This window comes from Coturnix japonica, chromosome 23 (assembly GCF_054131305.1).
Source record: "Coturnix japonica strain WE chromosome 23, WE-NBRP24, whole genome shotgun sequence".
NCBI lineage: Eukaryota > Metazoa > Chordata > Aves > Galliformes > Phasianidae > Coturnix > Coturnix japonica.
Window position 1 is genome coordinate 6,928,546 of NC_140685.1, and position 15,095 is coordinate 6,943,640.

General features: G+C 43.9%; 1 protein-coding gene across 6 annotated transcripts in view; it reads right to left on the reverse strand.

The window, feature by feature from the left end:
- Positions 1-9,558: 9,558 nt before the first annotated feature.
- The window catches only part of KCNJ16 (potassium inwardly rectifying channel subfamily J member 16), a 30,779-nt gene continuing 25,242 nt past the window's right edge, over positions 9,559-15,095 (reverse strand). For all 6 annotated transcript variants that reach the window (XM_015880089.3, XM_015880086.3, XM_085522530.1 and 3 more), the window contains one exon: positions 9,559-13,687. In XM_015880089.3, coding sequence (XP_015735575.2) covers positions 12,322-13,611 — 1,290 coding nt within the window. In that variant the 5' untranslated portion in view covers positions 13,612-13,687 and the 3' untranslated portion in view covers positions 9,559-12,321. The remainder of the gene's footprint in view (positions 13,688-15,095) is intronic.

Consider the following 15,095-nt stretch of genomic DNA (forward strand, 5'->3'; position numbering starts at 1 on the left):
GCAATGAGCCAGGACAAAGAGGGTGAGAAACAGCTGAAAACTTAACCCTCAAGAGTGAGTGAGGCTTTGTCTGCCTTCCCTCCATGTTTTCTCATTTGAGGCAGTCTGGCTGCAGGATATTTCACTGCCTCCTTTCTGCTGTACTCAAGAGCTACGTGAGATGGCCTGAGGAGCTTTCAGGGCAAGATCTTCTATCTGCAGAATGAAAAACACTATCAGGAGATAAGAAAGGCACTGGGAAAGCAAAATATTTATGTTTCATATGGGTGTAGGAGGTGTAAGGATAGGAGCATCCCAGGGCAGGATGCTTCTTCTGATCCATCTTGCAGCTCAGCCACAGCAGTGGAAGGAGAAGCTTTTCTCCTCGCATTTTCTGAGCATCTCCTCAGTCTTGCAGAGATCTGCAGATGCCCTGTGGAAGCAAATTAGAGTTGTATTGCAGGCACAGTTCCTGCCAATTGAGACCCAGAGGCTCTAACCCCTGTCTTGCTGCATGTTATTAAATTGGTTTTTCTTCTTGGCGGTGAAAAGGCCTAATTATCAGATTGCATTAGTCTTCATCTCTTAAAGTGGCCAAATCTGCTTTGGTTCTCAAGGATTTTATTGCCAGCTGAAAATAGCTTGATTGTATTGTACTTGCAAAGAAAACACAGTCTGGTCAAATCAAAGCCGTCAGTTTCCACTGGATGAGAAGAAATGCTGTAAATAAAGCGTTGGGCTTTTTGTTGGTCTCACCATTTCCATGCATGTAAACTGGCACACATTAGCCTTTCTTCTCTAACCATGAAGTCAACTGGAAAAAATTCATCAGGAAAAAGGTGGTTTTCCCATTCACAGTAAACCTCTGGGGTTTAGACATAAACTGGATCTTTATAGGTCTAATGCTGTGATCTCCAGGGAAAGATGAAGGCACTTTTGCAGTAGAAGGAATCAGTAAATCCAATGTAAATTCCAAATAGAAATTGTTACATATTTGATAAGACTTGAGAGAGTGAATAAATGCATTTTGTACTTTGCAAGCAAAGAGGATATACAGATGTGCAGCCAGTGACATAGTTATAATGGATGATACTATGTTTGTTCATACAAGGAGTGAAATATGACGTAGGAAGTTGAGTTGTTTTATATCTCTGAGAAGAGTAGAATTCACACAGCGTTCACATTTTTTCTCTCTTTCTTTCCCAGACACTGAGCATCCAAAATCTTTGCTTAAGATTTCAGTCTGCCTTCTTCAGCTTGATTCTAAAATCAAACCTCCAGCTAGTGACTGTAGTTTGAAATATTGGAGTATAGGCTTTCAGTCATTGCTACTGCAGATGGGGGATGTGGGAAGCAAGGTGAAGAAATGTTGAAATAATGAATTACAAAGAGTAATCCATAGCTAAAGGTAACTGTATACAGCCAGAAATCCAAATGCAACCCATGAAGTTCTGCCAAGGAAAACTTAACTTCCAGCACCATATTCCATGTGGTTCAATTCTCACTGAATTAAGATGCCTAATTTAAAGAACCTTTAACTTCCAGCTAAAGTTTTAGACCCCAAAAGATTCTGTTAAACATAACAAGAGAATGGAGAAGGGAGCTCTTCCAAACTCTTACCTCTACAGTGTCAAAATCCTATAATCAAATAGGAAATGTCAGTCTGTTATTTAATGTATGCCTTGCACAATCTTCATTTTCTGGAAGTTTTACTTTAGCAAGACAGGTGTATAAGCTTTTAGTTACCAGTTTTCATAATTTAGGATTATGGATTCTCTTTGGGTAATGCAGTGAGCTCGAGGGACAACTAGAGTTATTTGTGATGTGGCGATGCTCTTTAATTCAAATCACTCAGCCCTCAATCACCTGTGCCAATTTGTCCTCCAAGGCAACATATGTCCTCAAAGGGCAACATATGTTCAGTGTAATGAGAAGGGTGTTAGTGTAAGTGATAAAACTGCCCAAACATTTGCATATTAATAAGGATAAAAATTTCCTATGAACCTCAAAGTTGCAAAATGCTTTGCTATGGTTCTTGTTATTTGGATGTCTCAAGGGAAAGGGAGTTAATGGTTAATAAAGCAGCCAAAGTGGTGAGAACATGCCCACGGAGCTGCCACAGGGAACGTGACAATTCCTGGAAGGAAAAGGGTTAAGAGCCAGCAACTTACACATACAAAACGATGTGACCATACTTTCATTCTCTGACTTACAGCTTCAGTTGTTTAATGTTACCAGTGTGCCAAAATCAGGATAGGCTCAGGTTCAGCTGAACGGAATAGGACAGGAATATCTTTGCATTTCTCTGGGTCGCATGTTTGTAGTTATGCAAATACTGTGAATAAGCAGCAGGGCTGTTATAGGAGCAGGTCTTCACTGGGTTTACAACTCTCACCTCCCATAGGCTCTCAGTAGCCAAGACACCTGATTGCTCAAAAGCCCACATAGTGTTCAGTCAAATTTCCAACCTAACTTCGAGGCTGTGCCCCAGAAAGGAAGGAGCAATGTCACCAGCCCTTATTTCCCCTAATTCCGCCAGTGCTACAAGGGATGAAGCTGAGATCTGCTTTGGCCTTGTTACATTGTGTGCCACCATAGGTAGAAATGTGATAATAAAGAATAAAAGCGAGATGTGGTAGAAAAGAGCTAGAAATCTTTAACATACAGCATTCCTTCACCTGTCCTACCAACCCTTTTATATTCACCTGTGTGATTCACTTTCCAGGTGATGCTTTCCTGAGGGGAAGTTGATGCGAATACATGGGTACACAATGCTTCCTACTTCCAGGAGCAGTAGGATATACTCAGAAGTGACTGAAGTTCTCTGCCTTGCAATGTGCATGTTGTATTTTATGCTGCTGGTCGTTCATTATCTACCACTGTGCTTTACTGCCTATCAGTGTGTTCACTCAAGTGAAAACTGCACTGATAAACTCAGAAGCATATGGTTTGTGTTAACAGTGCTCTGTGCATAAGTGACTGCTCTCCTTACTCTCTCAGATTTTCTGCTTTAGTGTAGTAGCTGAGATGCAAATGTCCTCAGTGTTTTCTGTCTGTACCAGAAGCTTTAAACTCGCCTGCAATGTGTGGCCACAATGTAAATGACAATATCAGAGTTTATTTTCTCTCCCGGAGAGCAAATAAACTTTGCTGAAAACAGAGGATTAGATCATTGGCCATTGTGGAAGGAAAAATGGCAGCATACAGTAGCAAACAAACTCGAATTTCCTGAGGAGCCGATGCTGTGCCAATTTACATCCAATGTGAAACTCCATCTTGATGACCCGTTTTGGTGCTGCTTGGACCGGGGAGCTGCAGCCTCCAAGCAAATCCACTCCAGCACAGAACCCAGAGGGATTTGGAAGCGATGCCACCCTGAGCTGGCACATCTTCCTGCCCCGTGCTAAGCCAGGAGCGCTGTGGGGATCAGGCACAACATGGCAGCCCAACCCTGCTCGTAACTCCCGCATGGCTGGGAAGGAGGTTGAGAAACGTCATTAGCTGGCACCTTCCTAAACTTCCCTCATAACTAAAATTGAACAGATGAGTAAAACCCTACCAAGCTCAAACAGTTGGCTAAGCTTCCTGATATTGTTTCTTGACTGATTATTTGGACCGGTCCTTCAAGGCCCACCCACTAAAACACCTCTGTCATTTGAGAAACCTGTCGTCAGAGAGGAAATAATCTTCAGCAAGAAAATATCACCGTTTCCTTTCTTTTTCTTTCCTATAATCTCGTGCTGCTCATTTGCTTCTCTGATGTCATTTTGTGCCTCCAGGCTGATTTCTGCCTCTCGTCTTTGCAGATGCAGAGGGGAAGAAGGATTCCTCACCCACCCCTGGGCATCCTGCATTAAAACTGCACGTCTTGAGCCTTTGGGCCCTGATTAAATCACATAGAGAAAGGGAAAGGGCGGCCACAGAAAGAGGCTTTTCCCTGTTTGGTCCTAGTAGATGTTGTGCCCGTGGAGGCATGAGCCATGCATTTCTTTGTAATCTCTCTAATACTTCAAAAGTTGGCTTTGATCCTCTAATATTATTTGAGCTAATGCCCAAACCCTATTAAGCAACCTTGTGACAGAGACTGGAGGGAAAAGGATTGCGCCGTTTCTCATCAAGTATTAAAAAATCAGTATGGAAGTTCATGAAATGTCAGAGTTGCTGCAGCCCACGGTTACATCATGGCCTGTGCAGGTCCTGAGATCATGGTTGTTTCCAGCAGCTGTGCTCGCTGTGTCCATGCAGTGGGTGCTGCAGGAGTGGGGTGCTTTGGCAGGGCAGGGCTGCTTGCAGGGCCCTCCCTGCCTGCAGGCTGACACAGCTCAGTGCCTTCTGCACTTTGTTGTTGGCATGAAGTGATCTGCAGAAATATGCTGTCAGGCCGTGGCTCACAAGGAAGGTGATCTGATTATGGGAAGGTCACATTGCTGAGTCCTGAGACCAGAAACCCACCTTCACTTAGAGCAGTGCATAGATACGTGTTTTGCTTTAATCTCAGCTCAGCTTCGGAGCCGAATGCTTACCAAGGCCACTGGTGATGGCTCAGGCAGAGGAGATGTTCTGCATACAGGTTTTGACCTCACTGTGGCCTTCCAGTATTTGATAGGAGTGCATAAACAGGAGGGAGAATGACTGTAGTGATAGGACAAGGGGGAATGGTTTTAAACTGAGACAGGGGAGGTTTAGGTTGGATATTAGGAGGAAGTTTTTCACCCAGAGGGTGGTGATGCACTGGAACAGGTTGCCCAAGGAGGCTGTGGATGCCCCATCCCTGCAGCCATTCAAGGCCAGGCTGGATGTGGCTCTGGGCAGCCTGTTCTGGTGGGTGGCGACTCTGCACACAGCAGGGGGTTGGAACTGGATGAGCACTGTGGTCCTTTTGAACCCAGGCCGTTCTATGACAGTGACAATGGGAAAGAGTGAGGGAGACAGCAAGAGAGAGCTGAAGAGAATGAGCAGAGCCTTGCTGTGTTGCTTGCTGTGCTTCTGCAAGGTGCTTGTGCTTCCTGACAGTAAAGGTGACACAAAAGCCATCGTATAATAGAGCAATAGAACAGGGCTTAGTGGGCCAGTTTTGTTCAGTCCTTCCTAACGGGCTGACTCCAGTGCTTAGGATGGAGTGCCAGCAGTGCCCATCATTTCTGGGCGCTCTGCTAAAAAATCTCCTGCACATTTTCAGAAGTTGGAAACCACCAACCAGCTCAGCTTTACTTAATCACCACTCCCAGTTCTGGTCACCAGGTAAAGCCAGGATGGAAGCACAATAAATGCAAACCCTTTGACTTGAAAGCAAAAGTGAGTGCTGCAGAGAGCTGTTTGCTTTTCATTATTCACACTCTTCAGGCTCTGGCAAATTGCTTTTCCTCTGACCATACTTCACTCTAATTTTTTCAAGCTGAACTGCTTTGGATAGAATAAATATCTGCTCTGAATCCTCATTAGAAATTTCAATTGACTTTGAATCTTTTTGGAAGGACCAGAGAGAAATAGAAGACTTTCAAGCATCTTTGTGCCTTTGGTGTTTGGAAGTGGCTTCTCTCACAGGAGAGAAAAGAGAAGAAGCAGATCTGTATGAGTAATTTAATCTGTATAAGGTAATTTACTACAAGGCAACACTTCAGTGCTCAGTGCTTTTTATTTTCCAGCACACAGCTATCCCTGACCTTGCTCTTTTCTAACCCCAGTTGTGTGTCAGCCCTGTAAGAAGAAGCCTCCCCAAGGAGAAAATCTACAAGTCAAAATCATGACTTCCCATGTTCAAAAAGGATCCAGAAGACTCAGTGAGCAATACGTATCTCCTCCCTTCATATGATTAGGCTGTTCTAGCATTTTCATCATCTCTGGTAAAATTAGCACCATAGTAATTACCCTGCGCCAAGCATCAGCTGATGAAAGTGCCCATATTTCAGAGGGATGAAACTCGAGATGGAATGGGCAGGCACTGCTCCACGTATTAAGGCTGATGTAAGGAAAGTGATGGGAGTTATTTCATCCACATGTGTAGACTTATGCACTCGTATGTGACAGATTTTCCCTGCTCGAGCTTTGCACTCAGCTTCCTGCAGGTTGCCAATACCAGTACAAGGAAGAGGAACAGGGTCCAGTGAGCCATGGGTTGTCTGCCCTCCAACCAGAGGGATTGCAGGGAGTGACACTGTGCTGTGCCCTCTTACATGACACAAATGACAAGGGAAAGGTGGACTTTTTGCCTATGGAAAAATGAGATCACTGAGGAGAAAAGGGTTTCATCAGTACACACAGCATGTAATGAAACATCTGCAATAAAATACCAGAGGACTCCTGCCAGGCTCACATCCCACCACAGATCCCTCTTGGAAGCTGTCCTATTGAATTTGGTGGGGTCACCTTTACTCAACATGAGTAAGATCACTGACCTGGGTGGGCAAGGAAGCCTCCTCTTTATTACACTCACTAGGAGCTGTACTGATTTCCACTCGAAGACCTGAAATGAGCCCTGCCCATTTATGCTCAAGTTACTTTTCACACCCATCTCGGGACACGCTTATCTCAATGAAACATTTATCAGTCGAGATTTGAATACTTACAACACACCCAAAAAGGCAACCACACCCAGGCGGCGTTCAGCAGACACACAGGGCATGCATTTCAAGCCACAACACACAGCAGTGGCACCGGGGAGGCTCTGGGACCCATCTCCTCTCTATGCTGCTTTGCACAATGGTCACATAGAGGCTGCCAGCTCATTTTGGCACCTGAGTTAAGCACGAATCGTACCGAATGAACATCGGAGCAAAAATAGTTCCTGCTCTGTCAGGCAAGTCTGAGAGACACCCTGTGATCAAAGATGGGGAAGCACGAAGAGCAGACACAATGCCCAGTAGTCGCAGCAGAGCAGCTGCCTGACACTTGTGGAGCTTCCTCCACGCACTGCTGCGAAGGAGAGAGCCTGAAGAAAGGATGTGAAGGAGGATGATGATATAGATGGTTCAGCAGATGTTTCATTGGAGCTACTCCCATGCGTGAGAGAACGCACGAAGCTGTTCAATGGAAAATGTGCGTTCAGAAGTGGACATGGCACTGAATATGAGATAATTATTAAGGCATTTCTATTTTGGAGCCCTTCTGTGTGTAGTTTTACATAATAAATGTTAGCATTGCCTTTCTACACGCACACACGATCCTCGGCCCAAACAAACAAGCAGCTTTTTGCTTCTTGTCACTGATACCTCTCGAAGTTAAGTATCTTTGGCCACAAATAGATCATTGCCCTATTTGAAAAGTTCCTAGTGGAGTGTAGCCAGTTTTGACTGGCTATATATACCTAAGCTGGCAAAACGAGCAACCTCTCCGCTTTTGCTTCTATATATAAAGAGGAATGATATAGAATAAATCAGCTGGACGGAGCAGATGGCATATCAATTTTTAAACCAAAGTTCTTTGCTTTCTGAGTCTGTTTTAGTGCCTGAGTGGGGCAGTTACGGCAAGCCCCAAACTCAGGTTGGGATGGGATGGTCGGGCAGTACTTGGAACATTAAGGTTGCCAACAGGTTTCCATGTGTCATTTAGGAATAGCTGAGGAATCAATTGGTGTGAACAGCACGCCGTGCCTCCTTTATTCATCCTTTATGAATCCTTTATTTATTTTTATTATTTATTTGGGGGGGGGGGGGGGGAATGGAAGAAGGGGCGGTGCTGCAGTTCAGCAGGCGGCCACCAGGTGGCGCTCAAGTGCCCCGGCGCGGCCGCTGTCTGCGGGATCGGTGCGGGGTGGGCGCTGCTGCGGGGGGTCGAGGCAAGGGGGCTTCCGACAGTCCCCGTTTAACTCCGCATTGTGAAGCGTGAAAGGCTGATTGACGGCAAAAAACCTCCAAAACCTCCTGGCTTTTTTAGGGAGTTTGGAATGAACGGAGCCGTCGCAGGTTTTTCCTGATGTTGGTCTAATTCCCACCCCCCCCCCCCCCCAACCATTCAGAGTGGAAAGATTTAAATTCCAGAAGTGCTGTGACTTTAGGGCCCGTGAAAAGCATTGATCCACGCTTTGCAGCCCAGACTAAAGCTATAAATGCTCATTGTTTCATTCGTGTTTCATTTCTGTCCTGCTTCCTGCTGTCTGAGTGGAAGTGAATTTACTGCCAGCTGCCCCCCTGGGCCCACCACAGAGACTCCAATTCTCTGTTTGCAGGTTCCCAGCTGGAAACCAGTGAAGATTTAAGAGCTAAAAAGGGCTTACAACCAAACGTTGCTTCCCACACAAGCACTTCTGATAGGCTGAGTTGTACCTCTTATCTCCTGAACTGAGTGTAACCGTACCAACGTAATGCTTATGCTAGACAGGCAGCTGAAGTCAGACCTCCTATGCTGTGTTTTAGAAACAAGGAATAAATGAAGGGATGTGTATTATGTCCCACATCTGAAAACCAGCTTCACATGAAATATGCGCTAAATGATGCATAATGATACATGATAACGGGGAAGGAAATGCCAGCTGCCTTAATGAATGGGTGGTAGGCAAATCTGGAAAAATAAATTATATAATAATCTCGTATTATATTCCCTTTGTCATAAACTAATTCTGACCCAGAACAATACTGCTGCTCTCCAAGAGAAAATAGCTGTAATCACAATACAGGAGTCCAGTGCACATTGGTCTGTATTTTCTCTTTGTTGTTCACATTTTGCTTCATCTGGTAAATGCTGTGGACAAGGCAAGAACAGAGTGAGCTTCTTCCAGCTAAGGCAGGAGGAACAGCCAACTGCTGCCTCTGGGTGGCTGGGGAGAAGAAGTAGAGATTCAACCCAACGCTTTGGCTTTCTCTTGAAGACCCATAGAGCACAACTGTGGGTGAGCAGGAGGGTGCTCTTGCTTCACTTCAGCTCCTGACCCGTAATGCAGCCAGGCACTTACTTTAGGACTTTGCTGGGTTGTTTCGCCCGTGTCAGTGGGAGTGAGTTGAGGATTAGGGCTGTTTTTCTGCTGTGACAGTGTGTGTATTGCTTTGGCTGGATTTCTGAGAGGGTTGCTTGATGATGGGGATGAATAAGAGTAAGACAAAGTAACCTTAGAGAATATCCTCATCTGGAATAAGCAGATGAATGTGGAAAATTCTCCCTTCTACTCACCCAAAATGACAGTACAGACTGTGTCTGTCCTAGATCCTCCCCCTAGGCAAGGAGATCTGGCCCTTCCTGAACGTACTTAAAGGATTCTCCGCACTTTGAGCTCCTATATCTCGTTCCCATTTTACCCACCTGGCACTTTCAAACATCCTTCATCAGGTCATGATGCTGCTTTGCAAGCTCTGCATGCAAATACCATGCACAGGTGTGAGTGTGGATGTCTGTGTGACAGGCTTTGGAAATTCACATGGAACAGAATTTATGGGTGGCTCCTTCCATCAAATAAACTGAATTAGTGTTAAGAAGCTGCAGCAAAATGTGTTTGTATCTTTGTGGCTTTGCTTGTGATTTGGCATCTTTTAAAGTCAAAAGCCAACTCTGCACCTTATAACCTTTTCTATGACTTCCGAGGATGTAAGATGTGGGAGCTTAGAACAGTGACCTGAAGAAGGGAAAGTAACATGTTGCTCTCACAAGGTGTGTGTGGCAGAGGCACGTTCTTTATTTCTGCTTCTTTATTCATAAAAAAAAATGCAGTGCGTGCGTTACTATACATTATAATACATCATTTTTTATACTCTGATAAATGAAATTAAAATATCAAGCAGAGAAACCCAGAAAAAGCCAGACGGGTTGAGAGCAGTGGTTCAAAGAGTATCCTGTCTCCAGCACTGGCTGGTATCAGATGCTGCAGATAAAAGTAGAAGAAACTGTATAGTAGCCTGTTACGAATTAAAATGCCCAGGAGAAAAGTTTCTTCCTGACCCTCATCAGTTAGTGGTTGACTTATATGCCAAAGCATACATTACTATACATACTCACGTATTTCTATCTATCTATACCAAGAAACATGTGACCAAATGCCAAATCAGACTCCTGGTACTTTCACTTACAGGAAAGTCATTCCGAGGAAAGAATTTTCTTCACCGCAAGAGGCTCACACAGTACATTGCTGGGAGAGGGAAAGCTGCAGTTCACAGCTTGGCGAGGGAAACTGCCTTTACAAACAGCACCTGAAATGTGTCCCGTTTGAAGATAATGGGGCAATTGTGATTATATATCTCAAACCTCTGAGTAGCTTTACTTGCATCCACCTGCAGCCCCAACCTGTCCTGCCTTCTTTGCGGCAGTGCTCCCTAACTCTGCCTTCAATCTGTTTGGCTTTAGTTTAAGCCCACATCTTCCTGTCCTGTCCACCAGATTCAGAGTATCCCTCTCTTTTGATGCTTCTGCATATGAAATGGGCCAATTAATGAGTTTAGGAATAGCCACCTCCACTCAGGTTGGTTAATATGCTTGGTTTTACCTGAAAGGGATCACATAGCATCCAGAACTTGTACAAGTGTGGGCAGAAAGAAATGCAAGAGACATTAAAATAATGCAGTAAGTTACAGAGGGGAGGAGAGGAGAGGAGAGGAGAGGAGAGGAGAGGAGAGGAGAGGAGAGGAGAGGAGAGGAGAGGAGAGGAGAGGAGAGGAGAGGAGAGGGAAAGGGAAAGGGAAAGGGAAAGGGAAAGGGAAAGGGAAAGGGAAAGGGAAAGGGAAAGGGAAAGGGAAAGGGAAAGGGAAAGGGAAGAAAGTAAAAGACAAGGAAAAAGAAACAATCAGTCTGCTGGTTTTCTTTTCATTAAATGTGATTAGCTCATAAAAACTTTGAATTAGTCAGCAGGTTGGGAATGACTCATCAGACCTAATTTTAGCAGCTTAAAGTTAGCCAGCATTTCCAAAACAGTCGTCTCATCTCCTTCAAAAGCAAACAGGGATGGATGAGCACTTCCAGGATAACACCATCCTATTGCCTTCAGCTCCCCTGCCGCTCAGGTGGGGATGGGATGGACTCCTGTGTGAAGACAGAACAAAGCTACAGCAACTACAGGGAGCCTTGGTCAGTAGGCAGTAATTCACCTCTTGGTGGCTGAGGTCAGGTGAGACAAATTCCATTTTAGGCAACCATAAACTCAGACACAATTCAGAGACAATACCTTTTACATAAGCAGGATAATGAAACATAACACAAATTAGATGTGATCCTCATCGGGGGGAAAAAAAAAGCATGATGAGATATTGCATGTTGGATAACAGAGGTGTGCAGGGGGTGTGACTTCCATGTCACGGAGAGCTTCAAAACACTGACATTTTCTTGCTTTTTCATTTGCAAATGGAGCTGACAGATGAGTGTGTTGAATTTCTCTGCAAAGGATCATTTTTACGGCCATTTCAGATGAATAAACATATTTCATTTTGACAAAATCATGCTGTTTGGTCTCTAGATTGAACACTTTCTTTTTAAAGCAGTGTAACACAATAAAAGCAAAAGCAAGACTGGCATTCTGAACTGAAAAGATGATATTTTGACTTTAAGAATTGCAAAGCTCCCTCTAAAAGCAGGCTGATCTGTCCTGAGGCTTAACACGATTGTGCTGATTGTTATCTCAGACTCAAGGTTCTATTTTGATTGCTGAAGAGTGCAAAGGAGCCCATTTGACCAGCACTCATTGATGACAGAGACAAACCTGCATGCAGCACCATAGCATGCAGCTGACATAGCACATAGATTGAATTGTGAGGCTGTGGCATTACTGGGAGCAGCTCATGATAAAGAAGTGCTTTGCAGGATCTTGGGTATCTCACAGAACTGAGGGTATAAGCAGGTTCTCAAAGCTACCCAGTAACACTGGACTCCATTACCACCAGTTTGCTTCCTCTTACATGGAACAGCCCTGCACGTTCCTCAGTGCAACCCCAGGAAAGGGGCTTCACTTGAACCACCAGAGAGGGGCAATTGACACACAAGAGCAATTATTTTCTGTGATGGTAGGGGAATTTCAGAGCCTTGCAGAGGGACAGGGAACTGAGCTCCCAAGTAAATTAGGCAGCTTTGAAATATCTGACCTAGAGGGCACACTTCATTGTTCTTGTTCTCTGCCTAGATCATTATCTCTCTCTGGGTGTCTTCAACATTAGTCCCTGTAGGGTAATAAAGTTTAGAATAAGTTTGCTCAAGCACAGTAGCTGTCTAGTCAACCCAAATATAAGCTGCTTTCTTGTGCCAGCACTAATCTGTTACTGATATACCCACACTAACCATTATGAAGCTCCTTTTAGCAGCTCAGTATTGTAATGTAGGCATGCTGACAGTATGAGGCTTGTAATGTAAATACTTGTGCACATGAGTTCATTGTTTATACTCTAAAAGCTATGCTAGGAGAAGTTGTTGGAACTGATTTTAGTTGCAGTGGAAAAGCTAGATTTGTGACTCCAGTGATAGTCTGCTTAAGGTCACAGCTGCTTTCTGATAAGAAGCTTCTCCTGAAGGCTGGCTGACAGTTGCCACTGGGTCATCTGGATCTTCACAGCTAGTGATGAGGGCAACTGCACTAAACGATTTCTGGTTTTCACTAAATGATTTGATTTCTGTCCCTGATTTCTCTGCTTCTTTTTCCAGTGTCTTCTCCGTTCGATTCCATTCTTGCTCCTTCCGATCCAGCTGCATAGCACTGCAGTGAGGAGCATAAACCTCTGTAGTTTCTTCAAACTGCAAGCAATCCACTTTATAGTACTTTTTCTTTACATGTAAGACATCATTAAATCTGTAGCCCCAGAGAATCTCTCTGGGCACATATGAGCTTCTTGACTGATGTGAAGTTCCTGTTGAATCCCCCGTATAGACAAATGTGACCAAGATCTCAAAGTTGTCCTTGGCCAAAGCTTTCCGGTCCAGACCATACAAAGGACTCTCACTATTAATTTCATGCACTACTGTCACTGGTGTAACAAGTATGATCTGGTCATTCAGCAGCTTCAAGTCCTTGTATTCCATTGTCATCCTTCCTTCCTTGTCTTCCTTGTAGCGCAGGAGCTGAGCTCTTACTGAGCCCTCAACCATATGGTTTGGTCGGAAATCGCCGATGCGCCACATCAGGCAAAATTTATCATCCCTAAGGCCTACCACAGCATAGTAGCTGAAACGAATGGTTTGAGCTCTTTTTCGAGCTGTGGCCATTTTAGCCAAGGCTGCTCCGATGATGAAAGTGTCGATAATGCAGCTTAGTACTGACTGCAGGATAACCATCAGGATTGCCACAGAGCACTCCTCTGTAACACAGCGATAACCATAACCAATGGTCGTCTGGGTTTCGAGGGAGAATAGGAATGCCCCTGTGAAGCTATGGACATTTGCAACACAGGGGGTTGTTTCTTCGTCATTCACTAAATCTCCGTGTTGCATTGCTATCAGCCAGAAGACCAGGCCAAAGAACAGCCATGACAGAACATAAGACAGGGAAAAGATGACAAACATGTGACGCCACTTGATGTCCACAAGGGTGGTAAATATGTCCACCACGTAGCTCTCCCATTCCCCAAAGATGTGTTTGAAGTACACATTGCAGCTGCCGTCCTTGTGGAGAAACCGCTTCTGCTGTCTTTTCATCCCCATTTCTGGGCTTTTTTTGCAAGAGCTTTTGTAACTGATCTTATTTCCCTGTATATTTACAGGCCTATAGCATCCACTCTGTTCAGTCATCTTTCTCATATCTGCCTCGCGGCATCAGCTTACACAACGCACTTGTGGTCCCAGGGGCTATTTGTGTCCTCTGTTCATTGGAAATCTATGAAATAAAAGAAAAAGTTTATTTTTGTTTTTAATTACGTATGCCAGAACTCTGTAAAACTAAAACTAAATACACTCTCTGGCCATCATGAGCAATTTTCTCAAGAGTACAGACTCTGATTATGCCATACAGCTCAAAAACTCAGGAATTCAGATAGAAAATCAACCAGCTAGAAATGTCCACATCACTCTTAAGGTTTGTTATCCAGATGAAAGCAGAACTGTGGTGAAGTAGCATTCAAATCAGGATGGGCTTTCACGGACACTCACAAGGATAGCATGAGCTCTCTGAAAGTTAGCCAAGCGTTTGGGGTAAGCAGTTGTTCCTTTTTGTTCTGTGTTTGTTTTCCCACTCTAGAAGAAATGCCTAGGTAAACATTCTCATTCAGCCGTAAGAACACACTGTCATGGACTGACAAGTTCAGTTTTAACCAGAAAATGTTTCAAGCACACGATCATTCGTCAATATTGATATTTCAAGATTTCTCAGAAACAAAATATGGGTAAAGTGATTTCATTTTACTGAGCTAAAGAGGTACATTTTCCGCTCAAATAAAAAAGAAACCTCTCTGAGGTCCTGCAAGCCCTTGCAAATAATTCCTTAAAACAACAATAACAACTAAAATCCAGTTGCCAAGAAGTGTTTAGATTTTTATTAACAATTTGGAACAAACATGCGCTAATAAAATGTGTGGATGACACAACTTTAGGAAGCAATGTGAATTAGGAGATTCCTCTGTCAGATCTGAGAGAAAATTGATGTCTTGGCAGATTGCAACTGTATGAATTGCAGCAGTATGAAGTGCTAGGCTGTGCATCCAGTGACTAATAACTGTGTTAGAAACTGAGACCTCATCAGTTGAAATCCATTAAGAAGCAGGGACTTAGCTGAAGTGGTCAGATACAGGATGCTTATGAATTACTTGTAGGATGGAGCACTGAAAAAGGCAAACGCCTTTTCCTACAGATCTCCGACTCATTGTACTCTATCCCAACCCCTAACACATATAACACTGAAAAATCCAAAGCATATACAGCTTCAGCCATTCAATGGTTTTGCCAAATGTCATGCTTTCAACCAGTATTTTTAAAGAAAAAAAGCCATTTTTTTGAGGAAAAACTCTCATCTTCCAAAATTGTAAGCTTTCAATGGAAAAATGGCAAAGACTTTTCCCATTTTTAAGCTGGTTTCATGTGAGTAGAGTTCAGATGTAGGCAATACAACGAAGCCAGAGTATTCATGGAAAATGAATTTACAAAAAATGTTTCCCAGTCGTGGTCTTTTTTTTTCTTCTCAGCTCTTCATTCACTTTGCAAGAGTAGAAATGACTGCACACAGTTTAAGGCAGAAGAGAGTCAGGCCCGTAGAGTGTAATATATATTGGATGGACTAGATTAACAGACTG